The 13,430-nt window shown below is 40.2% G+C and overlaps 1 protein-coding gene across 1 annotated transcript in view; it reads left to right on the top strand.

Annotated features, from left to right (window-relative positions):
* The window catches only part of rnf126 (ring finger protein 126), a 49,595-nt gene that overhangs the window by 23,880 nt on the left and 12,285 nt on the right, over nucleotides 1-13,430 (top strand). Inside the window, exons 4-7 of the mRNA XM_078423866.1 lie at nucleotides 533-783; nucleotides 2,685-2,753; nucleotides 7,601-7,670; nucleotides 10,606-10,699. Of these exons, the coding sequence (XP_078279992.1) occupies nucleotides 533-783; nucleotides 2,685-2,753; nucleotides 7,601-7,670; nucleotides 10,606-10,699 (484 nt within the window). The remainder of the gene's footprint in view (nucleotides 1-532; nucleotides 784-2,684; nucleotides 2,754-7,600; nucleotides 7,671-10,605; nucleotides 10,700-13,430) is intronic.

Here is a 13,430-nt window from a genome sequence, read left to right as displayed (position 1 = left end):
GGATTTCAGGAGTTATGAGAGATTGATGAATGAATATTGTAATCTAAATACGTCAGATATGCTCTTGTCTAGTTTCTGTGCACCTATTGATGCTTAATCATTTACAATTTCATATGCACGTATACCCAATTACCCTGATTTCCTGGATCAGCTATCTTGACCTCTTTGTTCAAGGGAACTGGCACAGAAGAGTTGAGGCCAGGATAGATGAGCCATGGTCATATTGAATGATGGGACCAGGCATGTAGAGTCAGATGACCTTCTCATGTTCCTATTTTTTGACATTGTTTTCAAGCAGAAATGTGTTTTTTCTTGTTTCTGCTCCTGTCACTTTCGCAGTAGGTTAATGTGGTTCTTGTACAGTAATCTGCAGAGAGAGAAGCGAATATTTAAACCTCCATGTTTATCAATATCCATGGGTAAATTACTTAAAAAAAAAATGTAATTGATAACATCAAATTAGAAGTGTCATTTTTCACATGACAGCCAAACAATGCTTATTCCTAATTTTCAAAAACTCTGCTTACTTTAGGGTTTAGACCAGCACTTGCTTTCCTTACCGCAAGGAAGCTATGGACAGTTTACATTTGGTATTTTGGATGATCCCTTTGATCCCTTTTCCTTCGGGACGAATAATACCTCAGAAGAAAACAGAGACTCTGAAAACAGGAGGGAGCGGGAACACCAGTCACGTCCGCGGTATAGTTCCAGGCAATCCCGAGCACCACGCTTCCCATCACGGCGGCCGACAACACGGAATGAAGGAGTGCCAACTCTAGAAGGGTAGGTGTTTCTCCCTGGAGTTTAAGAATTCAACATTGTCAGTTGTGTTAAATGTTGATAACTTTACATCACAGGCAAACTCCGCGTTATTGGTGGTGAAGGAGGAAGGGGTCCCGTGCGATTTTCTGTAACACCAGGTCATGTCACCTATGCATGCGGGCAAGAAATATGAGTTGGGGTGGGGAAAAAAAGTAAACGTTATTTTTTCCCCACAAAAATACCATGCGAGTGAATTTTAGTCCTTATCTCAGACATTTGTTGTTTGTGAATTCTGTAAAATTGCCCGTATTCATGTGGTTTGGTGCTTATTTTGCATCAGTGTCTGTTGGTAGTATTCTTATGAAAGTTACCCAGAATGACTGACTTGGATAAATTGGTTAAAAAAACCCCAAATGTTTATGAATGCATTTTGCACACTATGCAGGCATGTGAATATTCCGCGGATATCCACGTTTTTAAAATCCATTTTCCGCGCTTTTTGCATTGTTTCCACGTTTTTCACTTTGCCAAAATCGTGTTTACCAACGGAGAAATCGGATCGGAAAAAAAAAGAAAAGAAACTATGTTTTGACTTGTAATGCACGCTAGAGGTTGCTAGGGGTTCCGTGAGAAATCCCCCGCGCCCTAGAAGCCTCCCCGAAAATGTGGCACCTAGGCTGGGCAAGGCAGCCAATCTCGACCTCATCGGGACTTCCACGGCCGTTCGGTGGGTTGAATTTGCAACCTGCGGCCGGGGCTCTGGAACTCCAGCCCAGCTGGAGCCAGCACATCTATCCACTATTCCTTGGCTGGCTCGGTAAACCAGCAAAGCTCTGGAACCAAGAGTGCCAGAAAATCAGTGATGGAACTGTAATGAGTAAATAGTAAATTTAAGTGCAAGATTATATAACTAAATTAATTAAGACAGAGTTAAAATATAAAACACAGCAGAAAAGCCAATTACCACCTTTTTGGGCTGATTATCAATGAATGTGCGAATTTACTTCAAAATGTTATTAGTATACAGTGACATATTCACATTATTTTGTAATGTCCGTTTTACTTTGAAATGCACTAAAAGAGGCTTTGTGTGTAAATTTTCCCAATTTTTTTTGTCACTTTTCGCTCGGCACTTTTCCTCTTTTTTTTTTTTACCTCACTCACATGCCTGACTATGACTGCTTTAGATTTTGGTCCCAGTATAAAGTGAGAAATATTTTGATACATGCATTATCTCAGTCTCCATGTTCTGTTTTTGTCAATGGAAACTATATATACAGTGCCCTCCATAATATTTGGGACAAAGACCCATCATTTAAAATACTAAACAAGACTACTTTCATTTACATGACATTGCTGTGTCCCAAACATTATGGTGCCCTGAAATAGGGGGACTATGTATAAACACCACTGTAATTTCTACATGGTGAAACCAAAATTAAAAAAATGGCCTTTATTAAAATCTGACAGTGTGCAATTTAACCACATGTGATTTTTTTTTTCTATTACAAATCTCAAATTGTGGCGTACAGAGCCAAATAAATAAATGATGGTTCTTTGTCCCAAACAGATGGAGGGCACTGTACCTGCATTAAGGAGGCATTTAAACACACCTGAGCAATTACAAACACCTGTGAAGCCATGTGTCCCAAACATTATGGTGCCCTGAAATGGGGGAACTATGTATAAACACAGCTGTAATTTCTACATGGTGAAACCAAAATGTATAAAAATGACCTTTAATAAAATCTGACAATGTGCACTTTAACCACATGTGAATTATTCTATTACAAATCTCAAATTCTGGAGTACAGAGGCAAATAAATAAATGATGGGTCTTTGTCCCAAACATTATGGAGGGTATTGTATATTTGCACCAAGAGTAGTTTGAAATAATAAAATACTCAATGTTTTTATTACAGAATAATTCAACAATTGGTTAATGGAATCATTGCGCCCACAGCAGTGCCACATTTAGGATTGGGTCCATGGTAAGTTGTATTGCAAAACTGCTGATAACTTTTATATTGAAGTTTGAAATGGTTAATTCAGGACCATTTTGTGACATTTGATTTGAGACCATTGCATCAAAATGGAATGGTACAGAAATAATTTTATTTATATAAACATAGCACAAAAAGTAAGGAAATTTGTGTTTGGTAGATTATTTCTTTGTTGTAACAATGCTTCTTGGCAATAAATCTTATACCGTTGGAAAGCCTGTTTATTTCCCTTTTAAATGGTGCCACATTTGTAAGGAACATGCATTTGTGGGATGAGCAGCAGAGCTGAGTATGTGGGTTGCGCCCATGAAAAATCTGCCAAATCTTCTCTGCCAATGCCAAACAGCTTATTCTGCCATTGACTCTTGTTCGGTGTTGTTTGGTGGATTGGATGATTGAAGTCTGAAGAAACAAGACATATTGGCAATTTAACAATTTATTCATTTAATAACAGGAGCCTCAGTAGCGTGTGGAAGAACCATACACAGCCACAACAGCCTGGCACCTCCTCCTCATGCCGGTCACCAGCCTGGTCACACACTGTTGTGGGATGGCATCCCATTCTTCAACCAGCATTTGTCGCAAGTCAGCCAACGAGGCACCTGATTGTCAGCACCTGGGGGTACCAGAAGCTCAAAACAAGAGTCAATAGCAACAGCAGAATAAGCTGTTTGGCCTTGGCAGAGAAGATTTGGCACATTTTTCATGGGCGCAACCCATATACTCAGCTCTGCTGCTCATCCCACAAATGCATGTTCCTTACAAATGTGGCACCATTTAAAAGGGAAATAAACAGGCTTTCCAAAGGTATAAGATTTATTGCCAAGAAGCATTGTTACAACAAAGAAATAATCTACCAAACACAAATTTCCTTACTTTTTGTGCTATGTTTATATATATATCTATATATTCGTATAGTGTGTTTTAATACAAAATGTATGTGTGTGTGTGTGTGATTAAAGTCAAATCGAGGCCACCAGCAAAGATGCTCCACATATTCAAGGATATGTTTTCAAAGGAAAATTTTAAATTCTTAAAAATATTCAGATTTTCATTGAACTGGACATTAACCTGAATGGTGCATGCTTAACTAAATGATAACGGATGCAGCATTCTAATTTTGTATTTTCTTTTTCCAATTATCTTTATTCTTAACAGTTGTGAATACATAATACAGGATATTTGTATGTCATCATTCCTAAGGCCTTTAGCAGTTACAAACGTTCCCCTCCATTTCTGAATGGTATGATAGAATAGTCACCACCTCCGAAATCCAGCAGATGGAAGATATCTGTGGGTTTAATTTCAAGCATTCAGACATTGTTCTGAGAATATACTTGCAATCCCTCTAGCCATGATCCATATTCCTCACTGTTACTTCGACGGTATTGCATTCACCTTGTCTAACTGTCTGATTAGCTGCCATGCCTACTTTGAGACGGTAAACTGCTGTTTCTGGTAAAAGGTATAGTAGATTGGTCCTCAATCAGCAACGACATACACCTCTGCATCACCAACTAACACCAGTCTCCCACCTGAGCGAAGTGACTTTCACATTGTACCCTGAGGACGAAATGGGAGAATACATTTCCCGAGAGCAAGCAATACATTTTATCTTGGCCAAAAGGTTATGTTTTTGAAGGTACAGTGACAATTTTAACATGTAAAGATGTGGGCACTTAACTGACAATAACTCAATAACCGTGTTCATTTATTACCCAGTTAACACGAGTTTACAGAATCTGAAACTTGTTGAACCTACAAAAAACTGTTTAACATAATCATGATTTTGCTAATTTGCATATAATGATTTTCAAATTGTCACTTTACATTGTACACTCCAGTGTAAATTGACAATTTGAAAGTCATTATATTCAAATGAGCAAAATCATGATTATGCTCGTTAAATAGTTTCTTGTAAAGTGAACAACTTTCAGATCTTGTAAACTCATGGTAACTGAGTGGTAGGAGGCAGATGAGGCATTATTTTACCTAATGATAAATCTTCTCTGCTTTCTATTGCTCACTGAATTGTAACAAACATTGGCTGGGGACTGTGCTATTTCCAATTTATCATCACAGGAAATTGTAATTAGAGATGCAACAAAACATGGTAAAGTCGTCAACTGCAAAACACATGGGCAAGGAGAAAATATACTTTGGTTCATGCTCTTAACCAGTGCCAATTGGATACAAGATGCAATTTGCGTTGACTATTACCTTGGTCCACAATCGCAGTCATTTGAAATTTAGTTTTTCTATTAGTTTTCTGCTCTTGATCTTTGCTTCATAAGCCTATCCATTTTGTGTAAGAAAGAACTGCAGATGCTGGTTTGCACTGAAAATAGACACAATGCTGGCATAATGCAGCAGGTCAGGCAGCATCTCTGGAGAAAAGGAATAGGTGACATTTCGGGTCGATACCCTTCATCAGACATATCAGACCGAGACTCCATTTAGTCTTGATGGCACCCTGTTCTCTGTCAATATTTGGATCATCTTCGCTGAAAGCATTTCTGTCAGTTCATGACTGTTAATTTCCTGTTTGTTTTTATTCATTCCAATAATTGGTTGCCTGAGATAAAGTTGATCTTAAATGTGCCATTTGGATTTTTTAATGTAAAAAGAATCTTCAAATGCCTCAATCAATGGAATTGTTATATTTGGCTGTACAATCTTACGATATTGCCCATTTCGATCACTTTTTGCGCTGTGTATCTGAATTGTCCTCTGTGATCTAAATTCCTTCTGGCGATTTTGTTTTAGTATGATGCGTATTAATTTTGTGTGAAGACATAATCCCTCTAACTTGTGTGGAAGGAACTGCAGATGCTGGTTTAAACCAAAGATATACACAAAATGCTGGAGTAACAGCGGGACAGGCAGCATCTCTGGAGAGAAGGAATGGGTGACGTTTCAGGACGAGACCCTTCTTCAGACTGACATCTGAGGGGAGGGAGATAGATAGATAAGGAAGTGTGAAGGTGTTAAAACGAGGAAAGGGAATGGAGATCAAGGAAAATGTAGAATAGATCATTGTTAGCTTGGAGAAGGTAACAACAAAGCAAACAGAGATAAAATGTAGTCGGAGACAGTAGGACTGGTTGGAAAACTGGGAAGGAGGAGGGATGAATAGAGAGAGAAACCAAGGGTTACTTGAAATTAGAGAAGTCAATGTTCACACCGCTGGGGTGTAAGCTGCCCAAGCAAAATATGAGGTGCTGTTCCTCCGATTTGCACTGGGCCTCACTCTGGCAATGGAGGTGGCCCAGGACAGAAAGGTCAGTGTGGGAATGGGAGGGGGAGTTAAAGTGTCCAGCAACTGGGAGATAAGGTAAGTATAGGCGGACTGAGCGGAGGTGTTCAGCGAAACGATCGCCGAGCCTGCACTTGTTCTCGCCGATATACAGGAGTCCGCACCTGGAACAGTAGATGAGGTTGGAGGAGGTGAAAGTGTACCTCTGCCTCACCTGAAGATGTGGCTAGTGGTGGGATCCTGCTGCTCCGCTCTTGCTGCCCCCCCCAGTAAAACATTCCGCAGCTCAGCTCTTGCTCCCCCTTCCCCCCCCAGTAAAAAATTCCACAGCTCAGCTCTTGCACCCCCTCACCCCCATCGTAACAGGGACAGAGTCCCCTAGTCCTCACCTTCCACCCCATCAGCTGTCGCAAACAGAACATGATCCTCCAACATTTTTGCCACCTCCAACGGGATCCCACCACTAGCCACAACTTCCCATCTCCAGCCCTTTCCGTTTTCCACAGAGACCGTTCCCTCCACCACTCCCTGGTCAACTCGTCCCTTACCACCCCCTCCCCAGGTACGTTCCCCAGCAACTGCAGGAGATGCAACACCTATCCCTATACTCCCCCCCCCCCCCCCCCTTGACTCCATCCAAGGACCCCAACAGTCTTTTCAGGTGAGGCAGAGGTTCATTTGCACCGCCTTCAACCTCATCTACTGTATCCGTTGTTTCCAGGTGTGAACTCCTGTATACCAGCGAGACCAAGTGCAGGCTTGCCGATCGTTTCGCTCAATGCCTCTGCTCAGTCCGCCTGAACCTATCTGATCTCCCGTTTGCTGGACACTTTAACTCCCCCTCCTATTCCCACACTGACCTTTCTGTCCTGGGCCTCGTCCATTGTCAGAGTAAGGCCCAGCGCAAATTAGTGGAACAGCACCTCATCTTTTGTTTGGACTGCTTACACCCCAGCGGTATGAACATTGACTTCTCTAACTTCACGTAACCCTTGCTTTCCCTCTCTCCATCCCTCCCCCTTCCCAGTCTTACTGTCTCAACTACATTTTATCTCTGAATGCTTTGTTATTACCTTCGCCCAGCTAACAATGATCTATTCTACATTTTCCTTGATCTCCATTCCCTTTGCCCTGTTGTCACACCTTCACAATTCCTTCTCTATCTATCTATCTCCTTCGCCCCCTGACGTCAGTCTGAAGAAGGGTCTCGACCCGAAACGATACCCATTCCTTCTCTCCAGAGATGCTGCCTGTCCTGCTGAGTCCCTCTAACTTAATGGTTCTCTGATATGGTTTGTGTAGAAAATGTGTTTGACAAGATATGAATATTTATTAGCCGTGAAACTTGTAACTTATATTCAGAACTGGTGAATAAAGAAATGGGAAGGAAATTGTTATTTTATGTTGCATTGTATTTCATACTGCAAGTTAAATGCAATGTAGTGGAGTCTAATGTTTAGAATTCAGTTACCCATTAAGCTACTTGAACGCAAATTAAGAGCCGCATTTACTAAACCTTCCACCATTGCCTATTGTTTTGAATGTTGGTTTTTAATTTGTTATTTTCTGTACTTTAAAGGGGTGTCTTACACTCAAATCCAATGGATTATGCATGGGGAGCCAATGGTTTGGACACGATCATTACACAGGTAGTTATTTTGGTAATACAATAATATTCACATCAAAACTGTAATGAAAGATGGAAACAAAATTACAGTCAACAAGCATGTATTTTGATCCTTGATTCTTGATGAAGTAGAATTACCACAAAATTAGGAAATTCCTTTTATCTGCTGGCTCTCTATCTGCTACTGCCATTCCCGGTGCCCTGTCCCCTCGTCCTCTTGTCCCCATGCTAACATGAACCATGCCTGTTGCATAAATAGAGCCATAGATAGGTTTAATCTGATTCAGAGGACAGCATTCTAGTGAAAGGAATGTTAATAAATCACTAAGTAAGGACTGGTTAGTGTAGTACGAATATGAAAATCAATGCATGGCAGGAAGGACTAAATAATATAAGCAAAGGTGTATGGCAGAGGATGAATCTGAAGTATAAGAAAATAACTGCAGAAGCTGGTACAAATCAAAGGTTTTTATTCGCAAAATGCTGGAGTAACTCAGCAGGTCGGGCAGCATCTCAGGAGAGAAGGAATGGGTGACGTTTCAGGTCGAGACCCTTCTTCAGTCTGAAGAAGGGTCTCGACCCGAAACGTCACCCAGTCTGAAGAAGGGTCTCGACCCGAAACGTCACCCATTCCTTCTCTCCTGAGATGCTGCCTGACCTGCTGAGTTACTCCAACATTTTGTGAATGAATCTGAAGTAAGTGATTCAAATCTGGTTAATCTAACCAGATTCCTCATGCATGCCACAATTTCTTCTACTGTCCTTGCCAGTTTAATTGGTCCAATCAGTATGCAAAAAAAAAATCAAAGCTAAAGCCCCTACCATTCATAAGATAAAATGAATGAGTTGATGGTAAAATAGTAATAAATGAAACTGATATAATAGCAGTGGCAGAGATGTGGATGCTAGGAGCTTAAGGACTAGGTATTTAATGTTCTTAGAGAATTAGCCTAAAAGGAGGCGAGACAATCAAGGGCACTGAGTAGTGATAAAGATGCGGCGGAAAATGATGTTGAATCAGATTGAGTGGAAATAAAATGTGGCAGAGGAAAGAAGAGATGGGTTGTATAACTTATAGGCTCCAAAGGTTTTGTGTCTCGACAGGACAAAGCATAATAGAGAGGTATCGAGAAGGGTGCTTCAATTAATAAGTTATTTCAATCTGTATGTTATTTGGACCCACTAAACTGGCAAGGATATCGTAGAAAAAAATCTTTTTTTAGAGCAGTTTGTTATAGAATCCACAAGGAGCAGGCTAATTTAGATTTGTTCATATGTAATAAATTGAGATTAATAAGTGATAACTGTAGTTAAGGATCTCAAAGGAGTTAAGATCATAATAGGGTAGAATTCCAGGTACAATTTGAGGGAGAATGCCTCTGGTCCAACTGTGTCCACAGCTTAAATAAGAACAATTACAGAGAAATGGTGATAGATTTGACTTGAGTGTATTGCAAAGATAAGCTAAAGGAAAGTCAGTAGTAAACAGCTGAAGATATTTCAGTAGCAATTTCATAATGCTCAGCAGTTATTTACCCCAGTTTAAAAAAAAGGGACTTTATTAGAAAGAGGAACCATGTGTAGAAAACAAAGAAAGTCAATGAAATCATTAAAACATAAACTAGAGTCAACGTGGCAAAACGTATGATCCATCGGAAGATGGGAATTTTTCGGTAAACACGAGTGAGAGGTTAACATCAAAACGACCAGCAACCTGTATAAAAATAAAGCCAATGAATGCCTGAATACCTAGAGGGTGAGAATAATTTGTATCAATAATTAACAACAATCTTCACAGAGGATGAAACTATAAATATCTCAAAGCTAACAGGTGAGCTAATTTCAAATAGTATGGAAGAACTAATAGCAATCCCTATTGGGAGGGATGAGGCCTGGGACAGATCTGCTGTCAGTGCATTGAGTGGCTGAAGATAGACACAAAATGCTGGAATAACTCAGCAGGACAGGCAGCATCTCTGGAGAGAAGGAATGGGTGACGTTTTGGGTCGAGATCATGTGGCCTGCCTATATTTTCTTGCGTTCTCATGTTTTTCATGAGGATTCCTTCTGCTCAGTTATATCTCCATAGCTGTCACTTGACCTCCTGTACCTCATCCAAGTAGCCAACCTTCACATGATAACTAAGATGGACTGAAACAAGGGTCTCGGAAGGGAGAGTGTTATTGGACTTTCCAATCCTGTTCTTGCATAACTTCCATTTTAGCGGTTCTGGAGGAGTTTGCTTGAAAATGGGAATTATTGTGATTTCACTTTCTCGGTGGCACGGTGGTGTAGCGGTTGAGTTGCTGCTTTACAGCCCTTACAGCGCCATAGACCCGGGTTCGATCCTGGCTACAAGTGCTTGTCTGTATAGAATTTGTACTTTCTCTCCATGACCTGTGTGGGTTTTCTCCGAGAACTTTGGTTTCCTCCCACACTCCAAAGACGTACAGGTTTGTAGGTTAATTGGCTTGGTGTAAATGTAAAAACTGTCCCTGATGTAGGATAGTGTTAACGTGCAGGGATTGCTGGTTGGTGTGAACTCGGTGGGCCGAAGGGCCTGTTTCCGCGCTGTATCTCTAATTTGCTTCGAGATACTAAGCTAACTAAAAACTAAGCTGGCAAACTTGAAAGCAATAACACTGCCCTTATTATGACCACTTCTCTTGTTGTATTTTCAGTGCAGACAAGATGTTGACTCTTTTCATTGGGATAACAATGTGTTTTACTTCAATTTGTAGCAGTTTAATAAATGTCGCACGGTGTAACATCCGGATTGACACACTCGCTCTTAATGTCGAGTTTTGTCTATTTGATATTTTGTCACTGAGAATTTATTTTCTGTCATCGTGATTCCTAAAATCTCTTATGAAAGATTTAGATCGTGCTTCAGCATTTTATTACAAATTTAATTTGTAATAATTTATTGCTAAATTAAAATGAATTATTTCCACCAGCTGCTGAATCAATTTGAAAATACTGGCCCGCCTCCTGCTGACAAAGAGAAAATCAAAACTCTTCCCACTGTTCAAATAACAGATGAACATGTAGGTGAGTGTACTTTGGTTTTGTTACAACACATCGCATTATTTTTTGCTTCTCCTGTTTAATTTAGTCAGGAATACACCGCGAAATCAAGTGTCACATTTCATGAAATTTGTAATCAGCAATGCAATTTTATATTTTAAATGGCTTATCATTTTGGTCTCCTGGCTTCAAAGCAGAAATATTGCAGTTTATAATGGTCTGTTTGCTATTTGAGGTTGATAAAAATATATAGAGAAAATAGCAGAACTCTCCAGAAGCTTTGTATTAAGCTACTATGATGAAAGATTTTTCTTCTTTATTCAGCCTTAAAGCATGCTTATGCTGGCCTTTAGTGCGGTTAGGATGTGCAAAAACAGACAAACATTAGTGCAAGTCTGGTGACTGCCCAAAAGCATGCCATTCTGCACGTCACAGAATTTTCAATGTGATGGGTTTTGATTTATGAATCTCACACTGACTGTGGGAATCTGGACAACATAAATTAATGTTCCTGCTTCATCATAATATTGAGTTAAAGAATTCTGAATTGTACTTGTGAACTTTGTTGAGTGAACTTCACCACAGTGATTAACAAAATAAGCCTAAAGAAATCTGAACCCAAATCATTATGATCTAAATACATGGCTTGGAAGAGATGTAGCAAAAATGTAATTGCAAAATAAGGTTGCTTTTGAGGCGTTGCATTATTACCGAGTGATGGTTTTATGTAGTGATTTTGGAACTGAATATAATGTTAAACAAATAGTCCTTTAATACTTTCCAAATTTGATTGATACTGCCTATGTAATAATAAGGAGAAAAAGTAAGTTTTTTCTCTATTTGTCTTAGTTATTGCAAAATTAAAACATTTCTTGAGAAGAAAAAAATGACAGAGGGGAGTCTTTGCCCACAGAGTAATGTGAATATTGGTCGTGTTATCTTTGAAAGTGCAAATAGCACAGAGGTGTTTAAGGGAGGGCTGGATAAAATTATGAAGATGAAAGGAATAGAGAACTCTGCTGAAGGATGGGTGGATGTTGAATAGAGCATTCAAAGCAGCCTTGAACAGGTTGGCCATTGGTCTATTGATGTGATCTCTATGCTATATGATACTTTAGGAATGTGTCACAAAAAGCTGGAGAAACTCAGCGGGTCTGGCAGTATCTCGGGAGAAAAGGAATGGGTGACGTTTCGGGTCAAGACCCTTCTTCAGACTGATGATCTGTCTGAAGAAGGGTCTCAACCCGAAATGTCACCCATTCCTTCTCTCCTGAGATGCTGCCTGACCCACTGAGTTACTCCAGCTTTTTGTGATACCTTCGATTTGTACCAGCATCTGCAGTTATTTTCCTGCACAACTTTAGGAATGTGTATCTCTAAAGGCAGTACAGAAAATGGCACTGTGGTACAGCTGGTAGAACTGCAGCCTCTCAGCTCCAGCAACACGCATTCAGTTCTGACTCTGGTGCTATCTGTGTCAAGATTGCGTGTTTGTCATGTGACTGAGTGTGTTTACATGGTGCTCTGGTTTCCTCCCCATCTCAAATATATGCAGGTTGGTTGGCTAACTGGTTGTTGGAAATTACTCTCAATCTGAAAAGAGCTGATAAAAATGTTGAGAGAATAAAGAGGGATTAGTGTAAATGTGTTCTTGATGGTTGGAATGAAGTCAGTGGGTCAAAGGCTCTATATCTGTGCAGACAGATATTTAAAAGATTCTGTCCAAGAAAACACAAAACAACATCTAAGGGCCTGTCCCACATCGGCGATTTTAAGGCGACTGCCAGTGACTAGGTTGTCGCCGACAGTTCGCTGGGGTGTCGCGGGCATGATCATGAGGAGTCTTCCAAGAATCGTAGTGGATCTCAGCGCGTCGCTGAGAAATCAACCAGAGTGAAATTGTGGGTGCTGTCGCATGCTGTCCTCGGGTTTGCTAGGTTCTCTTAGATGCATTTAGAAGCACATAATAATAAAATAAGTAAAGTCATTTGAAGATACCATAAAATACTTGTGCTTAACCAATTTATTTACCGTCAGGACATTTGACAGGTAGATTGGAGGCGACAATTTGACAGTCAGGTAAGCGTGGGAATTTTCGCGATGTTTATGGCCATCAGCGATTACATTTAAAGTAGGCTCCCAACCCAGATATGCAACCCAGAAACCAGATATGCATCTCCTGTACATTTTCAAAGAATGCCCACACGACGCACAAAAATCCATTTAACCACTTTTAAAATTAAATTTCTTAATACTGCTATTAGTAAACTGGAAGTAAATGCAATTTATGCCTTGTTACCATGAAGCTTGGTTTTCAAGTAACCCGGGCAAGATGTTATATTTCTAAACTCTCAAGTACTTATCAACTTGTCAGTGATTTCAGCGAAAATTAGGACGCCGGAGAAGCATTGACAGCGTGGGAATTTTCGCAATGTTTCCGAAGACGGTGTAATCTCGACCTGACTCGGCATTGTCGTGGTCATTGTCGTAGGGTAAAAGAACATTTTGGTGATCTGCTACGACTTTGACAGTCGCCAGCAGTCGCCTAAAAAATCGCCTAAGTGGGACAGGCCCTTAACTATTAGCAAGGCTTCTGAACTTACTTTGGGTATTGGGTGACTTATGCAAACAAATATTTTCTCCTGATTCTTTCATAATGGCGGTGTATTGTTGAAATCCCAGGAAGTAAGGCATAGTGCGACACTCCGTGCTCAATGGTATTGTACAAGTAGGTCAGAAAATTGGGACTAAGTGA

This window comes from Rhinoraja longicauda, chromosome 28 (assembly GCF_053455715.1).
Source record: "Rhinoraja longicauda isolate Sanriku21f chromosome 28, sRhiLon1.1, whole genome shotgun sequence".
In the NCBI taxonomy this organism is placed as follows: Eukaryota; Metazoa; Chordata; class Chondrichthyes; order Rajiformes; family Arhynchobatidae; genus Rhinoraja; species Rhinoraja longicauda.
This window is presented reverse-complemented; position numbering and strand designations above follow the sequence as displayed.